This window comes from Haliotis rubra, unplaced genomic scaffold (assembly GCF_003918875.1).
Source record: "Haliotis rubra isolate DU_JTF1 unplaced genomic scaffold, ASM391887v1 Scf698, whole genome shotgun sequence".
Classification (NCBI taxonomy): domain Eukaryota; kingdom Metazoa; phylum Mollusca; class Gastropoda; order Lepetellida; family Haliotidae; genus Haliotis; species Haliotis rubra.
The window spans coordinates 465071-482008 of record NW_025767410.1 but is presented as its reverse complement, the minus strand read 5'-3'; the positions used below and the strand labels follow the sequence as shown (position 1 = coordinate 482008).

The 16938-nt window shown below is 42.5% G+C and overlaps 1 protein-coding gene across 1 annotated transcript in view; it reads right to left on the bottom strand.

The window, feature by feature from the left end:
* Window positions 1-16938, bottom strand: part of LOC124258549 (protein O-linked-mannose beta-1,2-N-acetylglucosaminyltransferase 1-like) — a 39773-nt gene that overhangs the window by 13947 nt on the left and 8888 nt on the right. The window contains exons 9-19 of the mRNA XM_046692617.1: window positions 13641-13767; window positions 12622-12691; window positions 11053-11236; window positions 9602-9711; window positions 8518-8602; window positions 7837-7963; window positions 4036-4105; window positions 3035-3133; window positions 1853-1948; window positions 1158-1234; window positions 318-411 (exon numbers count right to left, since the gene is read on the bottom strand). Coding sequence (XP_046548573.1) covers window positions 318-411; window positions 1158-1234; window positions 1853-1948; window positions 3035-3133; window positions 4036-4105; window positions 7837-7963; window positions 8518-8602; window positions 9602-9711; window positions 11053-11236; window positions 12622-12691; window positions 13641-13767 — 1139 coding nt within the window. The remainder of the gene's footprint in view (window positions 1-317; window positions 412-1157; window positions 1235-1852; window positions 1949-3034; window positions 3134-4035; window positions 4106-7836; window positions 7964-8517; window positions 8603-9601; window positions 9712-11052; window positions 11237-12621; window positions 12692-13640; window positions 13768-16938) is intronic.

Below are 16938 nucleotides of genomic sequence, written 5' to 3'. Positions count from 1 at the left end.
GGGGATTCGAACCCAGATCTTCGGTGTGACGAGCCAACGCTTTAACCACTAAGCTACCCCACCGCCCCACCATAGGGTACACAAAGTATGAGATCCAGACTACAAATTGTCTGTATTCCATATAACATATGTTACATTCGACCACTTTCTAAATGACATTGTGTATTCATATAAATATTTGAATTGCATTGTAAAACAAGACTTGCACCAGGATTTCAAGACCCATGGAACACAGTCTGATATTTTTACTACAGAGAGACAGCACTTGCGGACATCTACTGGTGAATGTTCACTAATCAATAAAATGTAAAACTGACCGTAATACTGCACGCTGCTTTTCAAGCTGGCATTCCTGAAGCCAAACAAATCAGCCAGATCTCCATGTTCTGGAAATTTCTCATCCCACATCACCTGAAACAAGATGGTCAAGATGATGAGGACGCACACATACAGCCAACACTTGCACTACTTGCACCAACATATCATGAATTACACTTGCAGGCAAAACAGTGAGCGAGTGAGTGAGTTGGGTTCTACGCCACTTTTAGCAATATTCCAGCAACATCACGGCCGGGGACACCAGAAATGGGCTCCACACATTGAGCCCATATGGGGAATCGAACCCTGGCCTATGACGTGACGAGTGGACGATTTAACCACCATGCTTCCCTACAAACCCTTAAATAACTCTGTCTGTACATATCTATACCCTAAGTCTGCCTCTTGTTGAACTTTTTTATAATATACACTTGTAACTATGTGGAGAGGGCTTATTTAAGTTGGATAACTTGTGCCCAATCCGTTTCTTAATTGAATAAAATATGTTTCAATCAATCAACCCTGAAGGCAAAAAGCCGCACATGCAATGTTTCAACTTGTTAAAAGTTGTCATTAATTTTGAACAGAACAGTCATGATATAAAAGTGGTCTGAAAATTGTGTCCAAAAAAATGGGTGTTACTGCCAACTTGAAATCCCTTTGTGGTCCAGAATCCACGCCACAAGAACCAGTGATAGATAGCATGAGCTAAAACCCATGTACAGACTAGTCACATGTTAAAAGCAAACAAATCCTTCAATCATCAGTTCAAACCCATGTAGACTATATGTACTGTCCAGAGATCTGTGTGAGGAGCTATAATCTGTAGATCTACTCACAGCCACCATGTCTGGTTTCATCCCCGGCTGCATCAGCGTCGTCTCCAGAGTCCGTACCAGAGCATTGTGGTTCAACCCTGACAACAAACAGCTAGTGTCAGCGAACATGGGACAATGTATGGCTTTTGTTTCAAAATGACTGACTGAGTTTGGTTTCGCCGCTTTTAGCAATATTCAAAATGAACATGAACAATGGGCTAGTACCCATGTGGGGATTCGAATGTTTCAGCGTGGCCAAGTTGAACCATACAGGACATTTTGTGTTTCTTTGTTTGTTGTTTAGGACATTTGGTGCTTCTTTGTTTGTTGTTTAACATCGCAATATTCCAACTATATGGCGTCAGTTTGTAAATAATCGAGTCTGGGCCAGATAATCTGGTGATCAAAAAAGCACGAGCATCAATCCATGCACATGGGATACAATGACATGTTGTATGAAGTTAGCGATGCCTGACCACCCGATCCACGCTGCCTCTTCGACAAGCATGGGTTACTGAAGATCAATTCTAACCAGGATCTTCAAAGTAGTCCACCTATGTCAAGCGGGAACATAATACATCATCAAATAACCTCTGGCTTGGTTGAAATGTATTTTGTGATATGTAAATCCTTCCAGTAAATCTTAATGATTTTTTTTGTACCAAGATTTTATCTAAAAAAACAAAATGACAGGGAGAAGTTGTTCTGTTACCCACCTGGCACCACAATAATGGGTGTGGAGAAGATGCGATGGTTTTGTAGTGCTTTGTCCACAACTCCTACTGGCTTCAGGAAATCATCCACATGGGTAGCTGCAAGAAAAATACTTATTCCAATGATATGTACTGCAAAAACATACAACACCCATATATTTACATTCAACACTGGACATCTAGTAACATCTACTCAACATCAGTTAATTTATACTAGAAAACGTAAAACCATCGTCATTACCATCCATTATAGCCAAAATACATGGAATTATTATGAAACGGCCCTCCTATTATCAGAAATTAGTGGGCCGCTGCAACTGATATTGGACTGCTCAACCTTAACGACAGCCACTATCAGTTCTGTTGTCAAGTGATGTCATAGTTGGTGAGTGAGCTTACGGTTCCTTCGACATTGGCTTTAGATATTCTGGGTCAAACAAGTCAAAGCAACCCGAATTCCTGCTTTAAATAGCGGTAATGTTGGCTTTCTTGCTGGTGCTAACCTTAACAATTGCACTATTAACATTGTTGTTGGACCCAAACCGAACACTGACATAGTTTGACATGTTGCAGGCTATGGTCTTGTCAAAGGCCAACGTCGAATATCGTCACTTTCTGTTGTGATGTCACTTGAATTGTTTGATGACGTAATTGCATTCGGGCAGTCAACCCCGTCAGAAGTTGGTTTTGAGTGAACTTACAGTCAAATTCCTTCATTGTTTCCTTTTTCTTTTCAACACAAATTCCATGTATTTTAGCAATAATAACGGTAATGCTATTTTTTAAGGACATTATCATTTGCAGAAGCCCTCGGTCTTTTACAACTGCCCTCCATCGTCGGGCAGTTAATGGAAGACCTCGGGCTTCTGCAAATGATAATGCCCTCAAAAATAGCATTACCCTTATAATATCCACACACAGAATTTCATAACACATCTGGAATTCATGAAGAATCAATACACCAAACATAATGGAAGGGAGGTAACAAACCCAAACAAAATGCAAGGGAGGTAACTCAAGTCAATAATTAAGTTGTTATAACACCTGCATTCTTCACCACATTAAACCAACATTTCACTGATAATTGTTTATACCGAGGGTGATATGACCTGCAGTGAAAATATTAAACTGACATGTTGTCAACAAATTTTTATGATTTCAATGCATCAATAGTTGGCCACTTACGGTCACAGAACTCTGGGTATCCGTCATATTTCTTACAAAACTCCCTCCTGCCATCATTTCGGTAAACATCAGGATCCGGGACAATCTTCTGACCTTTAACTGGAGGAAATAACACACAAATCAGAGGAGGTCTCTAGGATATGGGCTGCAGTAAAGTGAGTAAGGTTCTACGCTGCTTTTAGCAATATTCCAGCAACATCACAGCGGGGGACACCAGAAATGGGCTTCACACATTGTACCCTTGTGGGGAATCGAACCTGGGTCTTCGGCTTGACGAGCGAAAGCTTTAACCACTAGACTACCCATCCCATCCACAAATGAAAGTATGCTGGAATATGGTAACAGCAGCCAGGCATTGTATTGACAGGAATTACATTCACATCACAATCAACCAGACAATTAAATGTCCATAATGTGAGCCATCAGCCAAGTCAACAATGACACCCTGCAGACAAGGTTATAATAGAAGTTGTTGTTTCCATGGAGACAGCACAATCCCACACCAGGCATAGCCGTAATCCAAGCATAATGTGAGCAACCATCAGCCAAGGCAACAATGACACCCTGCAGACAAGGTTATAATAGAAGTTGTTGTTTCCATGGAGACAGCACAATCCACCACCAGGCATAGCCGTAATCCAAGCAGAATTTGCTGAGTTATTTCTTTACTCAGTAGGAAGCAATAGGCCAGCTATATCACAGCAATCTGTAAATAATCCACGCTGGGTCAGAGAAAACATATGAGCCTTATACCATGGCCATCAATCAAGTATGGTTTTATGCCGCAAATGTATTCCAGCAACATCACAGCAGGGGACACCAGAAACAGGTTTCACACGTTGTACCCATGTGGGGAATCAAACTCGGGTCTTTGGCGTGCCGAGCAAGCGCTTTAACCACTCAGCTACCCCACCGCCCCTCACCATACCTGGAGATGATGACCACAAACACTATATTAGTAAACATGTCAATATAATAGACTAGAAGACTTCAAATCTTACGTTTTCTGGGAACACAGAATGATTTCTTCACAGCCCTTGGCCATTCACCTTCAAATCCTGCATAGCTGATCTGAAAATAGACATCACATATATCATAAGGCGGACACACTCGGTGGGATTTTAATCTACGTCATTATAATCAGGTTTTTTATTCCAGTAAGATAACTCTTCGGGAAATCCAGAAGACAACTCCATAGGTCATGTCAAGCCTACTTTCTAATCATGAGTGAACAGATAGTAGATGGATAAGCCAACGGCATTAAAACATGCAGAAACTTGGTGGTGTGTGGACAGTGAGAGTGACCCCTGTTAGGTAGTCATTTGCACATCTAACAGGAGCCTGTCTCACGTACACATTGCATCCTCTACTTCTGGTGATATTCATGCTTCCAGTAGTTTTGAGCTACCCCCTGTAGTTTTGAGCACCATGTTACTATCTCCAATAGTTTTGAGCACCATGTAACTACCCCAAGTTGTTTTGAGCACCATGTAACTACCCCAAGTTGTTTTGAGCACCATGTAACTACCCCCAGTTGTTTTGAGCACCATGTTACTACCCCCAGTTGTCTTGAGCACCATATAACTACCCCCAGTAGTTTTGAGCACCATGTTACTATCTCCAATAGTTTTGAGCACCATGTAACTACCCCAAGTTGTTTTGAGCACCATGTAACTACCACCAGTTGTTTTGAGCACCATGTAACTACCACCAGTAGTTTTGAGCACCATGTTACTACCCCAGTTGTTTTGAGCACCATGTAACTACCACCAGTTGTTTTGAGCACCATGTAACTACCCCCAGTTGTTTTGAGCACCATGTAACTACCACCAGTTGTTTTGAGCACCATGTTACTACCCCCAGTTGTTTTGAGCATCATGTTACTACCCCCAGTTGTTTTGAGCACCATGTAACTACCACCAGTAGTTTTGAGCACCATGTAACTATCCCCAGTTGTTTTGAGCACCATGTAACTACCCCAAGTTGTTTTGAGCACCATCGTAACTACCCCCAGTAGCTTTGAGCACCATGTTACTACCACCAGTTGTTTTGAGCACCATGTAACGACCCCCAGTTGTTTTGAGCACCATGTAACTACCACCAGTTGTTTTGAGCACCATGTTACTACCCCCAGTTGTTTTGAGCACACTGTAACTACCCCCAGTAGTTTTGAGCACCATGTTACTACCCCCAGTTGTTTTGAGCACCATGTAACTACCCCCAGTAGTTTTGAGCACCATGTTACTACCCCCAGTTGCTTTGAGCACCATGTAACTACCACCAGTTGTTTTGAGCACCATGTAACTACCCCCAGTAGTTTTGAGCACCATGTTACTACCCCCAGTTGCTTTGAGCACCATGTTACTACCCCCAGTTGTTTTGAGCACCATGTAACTACTCCAGTTGTTTTGAGCACCATGTTACTACCCCCAATAGTTTTTAGCACCATGTTACTACCCCCAGTTGTTTTGAGCACCATGTTACTACCCCCAGTTGTTTTGAGCACCACGTTACTACCCCCAGTTGTTTGAGCATCATGTTACTACCCCTACTCCAACAGCCTTTCAACATGACCATAGAAAACAATGTAATAACATAAATTCAAAAACAAGAAAGGAATGATAGTTCATGAAGAGGCATGTCAAACAGATCATGAATTCAACAAAGTTGAAATCCATGTGAACCACGTCTTCATCAAAATGGATGAGTGAGTATGGTTTTACGCCGATTTTACAATATTTCAGCAATATCACGGCAGGGGACACCATCACACATTGTACACATGTGCGGAATCAAACCCAGCTCTTTGGCATGATGAGCGAACTCTTTAACCACTAGGCTACTCCATTGTCCCTCATCAAAATGATAAAAACATAGTTACAATTTATTTATGATCCATCTTTGCTAGATCAAAGAAACCAAGAGAGAAAATTGAAAAACGAACAGTAAAAATTAACCTTCAAATTTTAACTGATTAAATGCATAACAAAACAAACAAGAGTCATCAGAAGATGACAAATCTCCCCGGCCCCCATAAATTTGAAAATACAAATCAACTGACAATTACTTAAAGTCTAACTTGATTTTTTGGGGACAAGAAAAATAAAAATGACAAAAACCTGCAAATAGCAAAAGTCAATAATTCAAGATCTTTTTATATATATCTGTCAAGTCTTGTAGAAAGATATTGAACGGTTTTCAAAACGAAACCCACCCTCCCTTTTGAGACTAAGTCCGAATCATTTCCATGCAAACCAAGAAAAATAAAAATGACAAAAACCTGCAAATAGCAAAAGGCACTACTTTAGGTTCTGTTTGATATATTTACCAAGTCTTGCAGAAAGATATTGAACGGTTTCCGAGTTGTGCTCCGAAACGAAGCCCACCTCTCCCTTTTGAGACTAAGTCCGAATCGTTTCCATGGAAACCAAAAAAATTGTAACAAAATCACAAAAGTCTGTAAATAGCAAAAGGCACTACTTTAGGGTTTGTTTGATATATCTACCAGGTCTTTTTTTTAAAAATATTGAACGGTTTTTGAGTTATGCTCCAGAAACAAAATGATTAAGGACAGACGGATGAGGCGTCGACTATATCGATAAAAATGGCAAAAAATCTGCAAATAGCAAAAGGCACCACTTCAAGATCTGTCTCATATATCTGCCAAGTTCTGATGAAAGATATTGAACGGTTTTCGAGTTGTGCTCCGGAAACGAAGCCCACCTCTCCCTTTTGAGACGAAGTCTGAATCGTTTCCATGGAAACCAAAAAAATTGTAAATGCAAATACCTGCAAGTAGCAAAAGGCATCACTCTAGGTTCTGTTTGATATAACTACCAATTTTTGCTGAAAAATATTGATCAGTTTTTGAGTTGTGCTCCGGAAACGAAGGCCATATTTCCCTTTTGGGGTTAGCCTGAATCGTTTCCATGGAAACCGGGAAAAATAAAAATGACAAAAATCTGCAAACAGCTAAAGGCACCACTTTAGGATCTGCCTCACATCTCTGCCAAGTTTTGCTGAAAGATATTTAGAAGTTTTCGAGTTGTGCTCCGGAAACGAAGTCCACCCCTCCCTTTTGGGATTAAGTTCAACTCGTTTCCATGGAAACCAAGAAAAATAAAAATGCCAAAAATCTGTAAATAGCAAAAGGCACCACTTTAGCTTATGGTTGATATATCTACCAAGTCTTGAAGAAAGATATTGAACGGTTTTCGAGTTATGCTCCGGAAACAAAATAAAAATGGACAGACGGACAGACAGACAGACGGATAAGGCGTCGACTATATCCCCCCACATTACTGTGGCGATAAAAATAGCAGATAACATTGAAAACAAACTGACCATTGCCCACTTCAGAGTTAATACTCATCATCAGAAACCTATGAACACATACTCACACTGGGACAGCAACCTGGAATATAGTTCAAACTTGTTTTATGTCCCATTTAGCAATGTTTCTACAATATTGACCCGTGAAGATTCGGGTTAGAATTAGACTTCAATAACCCATGCTTGTCGTAAGAAGCAACTAACGGGATCAGGTGGTCAGGCTTGCTGACTTGGTTGACACATGTCATCGGTTCCCAACAGTGTAGATCGATGCTCATGATGTTGATCACTGGATTGTCTGGTATAGACTCGATTATTTACAGACTGCCACCATATAGCTGGAGTATTGCTGCGTGCGGTGTTAAACAACAAACAAACATAAACATAGAGAGAACAAATCCTTCCAATGACAGAGTATGCAGAGAGTGTGATGCTGAAAAACAGGCTGCTACAAGTGTCTGGGTGCTCACCTGCTCCAGCTGGGTGAATCCCTCAATGCCCTTCTGTCCTACAAAGTACCAGACATCTCTGAAGCGGAGGTTCTGTATGAGTCCGCTCCCCATCTGGTTCAGCAACTCCCTGGCCATATAACCCAGTCTGCAACAAGGAGAATCAGTGAGTTTCTGATGGACCCTTGAAGATCCGGGTCAGAATTGATCTTCAGTAACCCATGCTTGTCATAAGAGGCAAACTATCGGGATCGGGGGGTCAGGATCGCTGACTTGGTTGACACATGTCATCGATTCCCAATTGCGCAGATCGATGCTCATGCTGTTGATCACTGGATTGTGTAGTCCAGACTCGATTATTTACAGACCGCCGCCATATAGCTGGAATATTGCTGAGTGCAGCGTTAAACAAGCAACAACAAAAAACAACAACAAAAAAACAGTTTCTGATGTATGATGCCATCAGCAACAGTCCATGGCTACCTGTAAACTTCTCTCCTGTATAAAACAACCATGATAGGCAAGGGTCTTTCCTGCCTTAGGGAGACAAGTGATGTGGGAGCCTTTTCTGACCCAGAATATCATATGAGACAGTGAGTGAGTGACTGACTCTGGTTAAAAATCGCTAAGCAAGATTTCACTTAATATGATTACATATCATAAAAATATTCAGTAAAATAGATGGTTTGTAAAGATTATTACTTCTTAGCGCCGTCGTCTGCAACAAGGGAGATGATGATATCCCTGTCTGCCAGTGATTCCAGTAGTATCTCCAAGTCTGTGCTGTCTGTAAAAGGAAGAGGAGGTGAGGTGAGGTGAAATTGGGTTTAACGTCACACTTAAGAATATTTCCCTAATATGACGACGTGCATGCATGTGTATGTGTGGCTGCTTGTACTAGCCCAGACTTAAGCTGATTTATAGTGCTATCTCACTAAGATACCATGTCGCAGCTAAGCATGAATACCCCACTCAGACACATTATACTGACTCCCAGCCGACCAGTCCTTGTACCCATTAAATTAGCACCAGGCAGGGACTAACTAGTGCCCTATTTTAACATCTTTTGGTATGACGCGGTCGGGGATCGAACCCGCGACCTTCCGCCCTCAGGGGACGAATGCTCTAACCACTACACCACGGAGGCAGTAAAAGGAAGAGGAGCAGAACAAGTATCATCAAAGGCAGGCATGGAGGCATGGAGGCATGGAGGCATGGAGGCCAGGGTCAAAATCATGTTTTCTGCAATGTGATTTATAAGCAGCATGAATTCACCTTGTCACCTCTGAAAAGTTCAGGGGTCCTAGATTCAAATTACTGGAATGATTCCATTTCATTTCAATCCCTAGTCATTAATAATAATAATAATAATAATAATGTTAATTTTTGCACCTAGAATCCAGCACGATGCTGCTCTCCGGCGTTACATTATTACCCTGACGGAATTGTACTTTCAAAGCTGCTACTAAGCGCTTCGCGCGACCGTATAGGTCCGTGCAATGTGGATGAAGTGCCTTGCCCAAGGACACAACACAGTATGAGACCCAGGTCACAAATTTTGGTGTCTCCACCGGGATTCGAACCCAGGCCTTTGGCGTGAGAGGCCAGCATGCTAACCACTACACCGCTGTGCTCCACAGTCATTCACATACAGTCCTTTTAACTGTATTGTGACTTCCAGCAAATTCATCATGACAAATGAGACATCCTAGTCCACAAGCATCTAGGTCAATCTGAGTGCGACCCTCTTCACCCTGTAACCATGGAAACCACAGAAAAATCTTACCATACGTGTAGGTGTCCACTCGTGACATCATCTTAGGAACACCAGTGTCTGGGTCAACAACGATGACGTTAAACCCACGGCCTCCATTGTTCAGATTCTCTGTCATCATCCTGCAGAAGTAACAGTCCTTATTAGGGCTAGGGGGGTGATGATGAATTGTGTGTGTGTGTGTGTGTCTTGTCACCCATTTAGTTCTTGGGAGGTAGGGTACACATTGTACACATGTACTAAGTGGGGGGTCATTAATTTTGTTCATAAAAATATTGAAAAATTATGGGAGGGGTGGGGGGTTGTTCCATTGATTTTTGTACATGACATGCAGTGGGGGTCACTTACTCCGAAAATAAATTTTAGCAGGTGGCATTCACATTGCACATGCTTCTCCATAAAAATGCTTCTCCATCACCCCCAGTAGCCATACATTATAAACAGTCCCTTAACTTTCATGATTTGGAACAGGAGTAAAACGTGGAAGTGAGTGAGTGAGTGAGTGAGTGAGTGAGTGAGTGAGTGAGTGAGTGAGTGAGTGAGTGAGTGAGTGAGTGAGTGAGTGAGTGAGTGAGTGAGTGAGTGAGTGAGTGAGTGAGTGAGTGAGTGAGTGAGTGAGTGAGTGAGTGAGTGAGTGAGTGAGTGAGTGAGTGAGTGAGTGAGTGAGTGAGTGAGTGAAGTGAGTGAGTGAGTGAGTGAGTTTAGTTTTACAAATATTCTAAACCCGGACCTTCGGGTGGAGTAAAACAAGATCTGTATGAGACATGACATAGGCATGTGCTTGGAACGAACAGATATATCAAAAGAACTTTGTACTCAACATTGAAATATCACAATCAGAAAAGGCAAAAACAACAGATTTATGACAGCAATTGGAAAAATTACAGCTCAGCTGATGAGTGAATGATGAGAAGTATATATACATAGTATGTTTTGACAAACAGCAGATTGACATTAACAACATGTACTTGAATAACAACTGGTACATAATTAGGAGGGGCCAGATGGGGACTAAGAACAACAAACACACTGGGCTTATATACTTCTCATCATTTGGTTGTAGTCACTTTTAGCTAAATAATGGTGAAAGAATTTACATCGAAAATGTCGCTCTATGCAATAAACAAGAAGTTGTCATCCATAAAGTTGCATGTTTCATTTTTGTTCACCAACCGAGAATGCTGATCAAAGAATCATTCAAAGACTCAGACAGTGACATCTAACACAGTTCAGTTCCAGTCTGTTCTACTGACTGACTGAGTTTGGTTTTACGCCGCTTTTAGCAATATTCAAGCAATATCACGGTTGGGGACACCAGAAATGGGCTTCACACATTGTACTCATGTGGGGATTCGAACCCGGGTCTTCGGCGTGACGAGCCAACGCTTTAACCACTAGGCTACCCCACCGCCCCCTCCAGTCTGTTATAAGCGAGGGTTCTCTTCTACTGACTTGACACTCACAGATGGCCACTGATGCAAATCTCTGGCTGAATCTTGTTTCCCTCCCCCGAGAAGACGCTGACAGGGAAGGAGTGTGGTCCGCAGGACTCCGGCACCCCACAGTTGGCGATGGACGGACCCAGCTGCATCTCCTTCTGGTGAATCACCTGTGGCAACAGCTGCTGTAGGTCTCGCTTAGGCCCCACTGCAACCACCAGGTATCACACACACAGTGCTTCAGTCACATCGGTGTAAATAAATACACAATGCCATTTAGAAAGTGGTCAAAAGTAACATATGTTAACTTAGGATAACATATTCACAGTAAAGTTCAGATTCTAGGGTTCCATCTGGGATTAGAAAGAGGTGTAGTTCCAAATATGACATGTTACACATGATGTGGAGTGAGTGAGAATGCTTTTACGTCACTTTTAGCAATTTTTCAGCAATATCATGACAGGGGACACCAGAAATGGGCTTCACACATTGTACCCATGTGGGGAATCAAACCCGGGTCTTCAGCCTGACAAGCAGGCAACTTTAACCACTCACGCTACCCCCCGTCCCTGATGTGGAGTGAGTGAGTGAGTGAGTGAGTATGGTTTTACGTCACTTTTAGCAATTTTTCAGCAATATCATGACAGGGGACACCAGAAATGGGCTTCACACATTGTACCCATGTGGGGAATCAAACCCGGGTCTTCAGCGTGACGAGCAAATGCTTTTACCACTCCACTGCCCCTCATATGATGTGGAAAGTCCACATGGATGCATGTGGCTGATGCTGACCACATGGGTGAAATAAACCCCCAGATTAGTGGGTGTAGGCTTAATAGCCATTCTGTCAGTATTTTGGTGATCTCATGTCTGTCAGCTGGTATGTTTTGTGTTTCATTCAACTCTGCAGACATTTCATTGTTAGCTCATTAACCAGTGTATTTGTTTGCGTGTTTGTTGTTTAACGCCACACTCAGCAATATTACAGCTAAATAGCAACAGTATGAAATTAATCCAGACATATCCAGTGGTCAACAGCGTGATCATCGACCTACACAACTTTGACACAATGACATGTGTCAACAAAGTAAGCAAGCCTGACCACCCGATCCCGTTAGTCGCCTCTTAACGACAAGCATGGACTGCTGAACAATTGTAACCTGGATCTTCACAAGCAATCAGTATAAGAAATTAGGCCTGGCAATCAAGGGGTCCTTTTCATCGTCCTGACATTAAAAGGTAAAGATTTGAGGTTCCCAAGATTCAAATACTATAGGATCAAATTTCAAAGACCATCCTGTATTCTAAATACAGCTAATGAGTGGAAGGTTTTCAGTGACATAGTGAGTTTTAGTTTTACGCCGATTTTGGCAATATTCCAGCAATAACACGACAGGGAAAACGTGAAATGGGCTTCACACATTGTACCCATGTTGGCAATCGAACCCGGGTCTTCGGCATGACGAGCAAACGCTTTAACCACTAAGCTACCCTACCGCCCTTTCAGTGACATACGAACTGTGTACCAGCACTTGAGTAGAACAGAACAGAACTGAAGAGGTTTAACATAAACATATCAAGGTGTTCACTTACTTGGCAGAGAAAAACAACCTGCTTTCTCCATGACATCCGAGAAGTCTTGATTGTTCTTTCTCTTCACAACCTGCAAGGGATATACCGCCTTTCATATACACTCTATAGGGATAACAGTGAGCTGGGCTTTTGACATGTCATGAAACAGTTGGAGAAACTTGGTGGACAGGTGAGTAAAGGGGCTTAATGCAGCTTAAAGCAGTATTCCAGGTATATCACCGTGTGTTAGCTTAATGAGTGAGAGGAGGATGATGTCTCAGACATTTACAACTCTGCTGACTAAGTGAGTGAGTTCATTTTTACGATGCTTTTAGCAATATTTTAGCAATATTCCAGCAATATCATGCGGGGGACACCGGAAATGGGCTTCACACATTGTAATCATGTGGGGAACTGAACCTGTGTCTTCGGCGTGATGAGCGAACGATTTAACCACTAGGCTACACCACCGCCTGTACCCCTCTGCTGAAACCCACAATCATGGATATGAAGCTGACAGGCCTCAGATTCGGGCGAACGAAGATTCCAACCCACGATAAAGGATTTCTGGCAAGCCCAAGGGATGCGGTGAGGTGAGGTGAAATTGGGTTTAACGTCGTGCTTGAGAATATTTCGCTCATATGACGACGTGCATGCATGTGTATGTGCGGCTGCTTGTACTAGCCCAGACTGAAGCTGGTTTTATAGTGCTAGCCCACTGAGATACCATGCCGCAGTGAAGCATGAATACCCAACTCAGACACATTATACTGACTCCCAGCCGACCAGTCCTTGATGTACCCATTAATGCCGAGCGCCAGGCAGGGGCCAACAAGTACCATATTTTAACGTCTTTTGGTATGACGCGGTTGGGGATCGAAACCCGCGACCTTCCGCTCTCCGGGCAGACGCTCTAACCACTACACTGCGGAGGCGGTCCCCAAGGGATGCAATGACAAACTGCAGCAGCTCACATAACTGGACCACCCTGTTGACAGGTACCAGCCAGAAATTCAACAGATCAGTGTACACCAACTCACATATTCAATGGCATGGCCCTCCTTCAGCCCCTTCTGGCCAATCATTAGGAAGCCATCACGGAACTGCAAGTTGTCAGCTCCAGAACTCCCAAAATATTTTAGCCATCTTTTCCCATCTTCCTTCAGGCTGCAAAAAAACAAAATGTCTAACTGGGACATTGTAACATTACACACTCTGACAGACTGCTATTTCAACATGATCGATGATGCCTAATGAGCTCAAAAGACTAATCACTCCAAGAGGACCAACTCACTCCAAGAGGACCAAATTACTTCAAGATGACCATCTTTCTATAAGAAGACCAACATACTTCAATAGGACCAACTTACTGTAACTTAGTGTAAGAGCACCAACTTACTTCCTGAGGAACAACTAACTTTAATAGGACCAACTTTCTCAAGATGACCAACTTACTTTCTATAAGAAGACCAACTTACTATAAGAGGACGAACTTACTTCAAAAAGACCATCTTTCTATAAGAAGACCAACTTACCATAAGAGGATCAACATACTATAAGAACACCAACTTACTTCAAGATGATCAACTAACTTTAATAGGACCAACTTACTTCTGAGGACCAACATACCACAAGAGCACCAACTTACTTCAAGAGGACCAAAATAGTATAAAAGTATTAAGCAGTTTAAATCATGACTAACTGTTGAATTGTATCTATCATTAGATTTTCATATTTGTATTAGGTCTGTTGTCGCAAGATTTAGATGTTGTAATTATGGACTAGCAGCAGAAACAAGCCGTTACGATGGTACTGAATATTTAAAGCGACTCTGCCCTTTTTGCTTTAAAGATGGATTATCTTTTGTGGAAGATGAATATTATTAAAATCTAAATATTTTAGATATTTAAATACTTACCTTACCATAGGTCTTATGCATATTACCTCAAGCTCCGCTTAAAAGAGATCAGACAGTCATTGATTCGCCATTCTCTAGAATGGCTGCCTCAAGTATCGACGAATGCACAGGAACAGAGTGTACAGGCACTTGACCACCAAAACAGAGTTAAGAGCCGATAAATAAGTTCCTATATTGTTGCCCTTGAGACGCCGGGACTTCCGAAGGAAAAGTAGGAACTCTGCTATAAACTGAGGAGAAGTTTTCAACGGGTCCTTGGACTTCTGTGAACAAAACTTCTCAAAGGAAGTCCACTTATCATCATAGAGTGATCTTGTGGCGACTCGATGAGCACGAGCAATAACCTTGGCTACACCCGTGGAGAAGCCCTTGGCCTTCAGTGCCTTTTGCAGATGATCCAACCGTACAGATGAAATCGAGTCGGACAAGCTTGTTTGTCTAACAGAGTCTGAATGTTGTCTGCTAGCAGTAACTGTTGGTCTGAAGCATACACGCGTGACTGGGGCGTTGTAGTCAGAGGCGGCAACACGGCAATTGGCAGCTTGTAACCAGTCTTGAGAATGTTGGTCACAAACGGATCTTCTAGGACTGTCCAATTGGGCCAGAAGATTCCCAGTTTCCCGCCTACTGGAGTAGGATGAACCGGCACGGCTGGGGGCGGGAGTTCCCGCTCGTGTCGGTTCCAAACTTCAGCGACCTGAGTAAGAGCTTCCCCTGCCGGGCGGGCGTCGAAGCAGACTCCCGGGGACAGTCCTGCTGACGGCGCTGAAAATCGGGGTCGGGCCTGCCAGGTCCTCTGCCAAAGGCGCTACGGACGGAGTCTCTTCTCGGGACGTAACAGCGCTTCCCTCTACCCCTTGTAGACGACTTGCCACGAAAGGCTGAACTCATAGTTTCCAAAGTAGACAGGGACACCTCAGTATTAGTAAGCTCCGTGTGCTCCTTATAAACGTCCGGAATCCGGTCATCAAAGAGGAAGCGAGACACGAAAGGGGCTCTCAAAAGCCTTTTTTTTAACTCTTCCTTGCAAGAGCAAGGCTCAAGGAGGTGAGGTGAGGTGAAATTGGGTTTTACGTCGTGCTTGAGAATATTTCAGTCAACTCTCTCGTTAATCCGACACTTGTGGTTGCAGAGAAATATGTCGGATTAACGAAAATGTCGGATTAATGAAAATGTCGGATTAATGTATTTGTGTGAAAATATCAATGTTTACTAAATGTCATGATCGTCATACTGTTGCATGCATACATTAGAAATGGTAGATCTAGTTATCTTCATCGTTATGTAAAAATATTCACAGAAATAAGAAATACTAACAATACATACTTGGTTTCATTTATTAACATTCATAGATGGCATAACATACATATATAATCACATAAGCAAACAGTTTCACATCTATTTCATGACCACATTGGCACAAAACTCACGTTTGTTTTACCGCATATCAGCTGCCATTATGACCGGATGTTGAATATGTTACAGTTTCCATACAACTAATTCCATAATAACATGTGGGCGTCTAATGTACAATCAAGTGTATCATAACATATATAATTTATAACTTGAAAAGTCTTTGATGGTCATTAACATCAAACACGCTAAGTGGTGTGTCAGAAATGTTTGCAAAGTGTTCCAGACCTCAGATAGCTTGAAGCATTGGAATCAGTCGTAGAGAGCGGCTCAACCACTAAGCAGACCGCTTCAGGATGTCAGTTGATCTCAGCACATCAAACTTCTGCTCAGCATACTTCTTGTTGTGCTGTCTGGGGTTTTGTCTTTCTTCAAAAGGAGATTTCTTTCTTGATCATTGGCGTAACTTCTACAAGGGGTAAGCATGAATACAAACATCTTGTGATGAAAACTCATGTCGGTTTGTAAACATTTTATACAGCTCGCTCTACTGTTATTTCAAATCGTCTCAATTAAATCCTGTGTTCCTACTCCTGACGCCCGGTGTCAAAGCACATGCTAATTACCACTCCGTGTGATTGTTTGTATATGGTCGGATCAGTCCTTAGCTGTACCCAGTTAATGCTGAGTGCCAGACAGAGGGTACCAACAAATGGTTCCCCTAATTTTTGTCATATTTTAGCGGACTTTGTGGTATATGACATGGTATGTGCGGCTGCTTGTACAAGCCCAGACTGAAGCTGGTTTTATAGTGCTAGCCCACTGAGATACCATCGAACCTAACTCCAAGCGACCAGTCCTTGCTGTACCCATTAATGCTGAGTGCCAGACAGGGACCAACAAGTACCATATTTTAACGACTTTTGGTATGACATGCTCTAGTCTAACCACTACCCTCTTGAGCTCTGCGTCAATAGCCAACATCTTAGAGTCCTGCACTCGGTAAGAAGACTGTGGAGAACCCGATAAACGTTTGAGGGATTCATCATGAGCCGCGCCTCCATCAC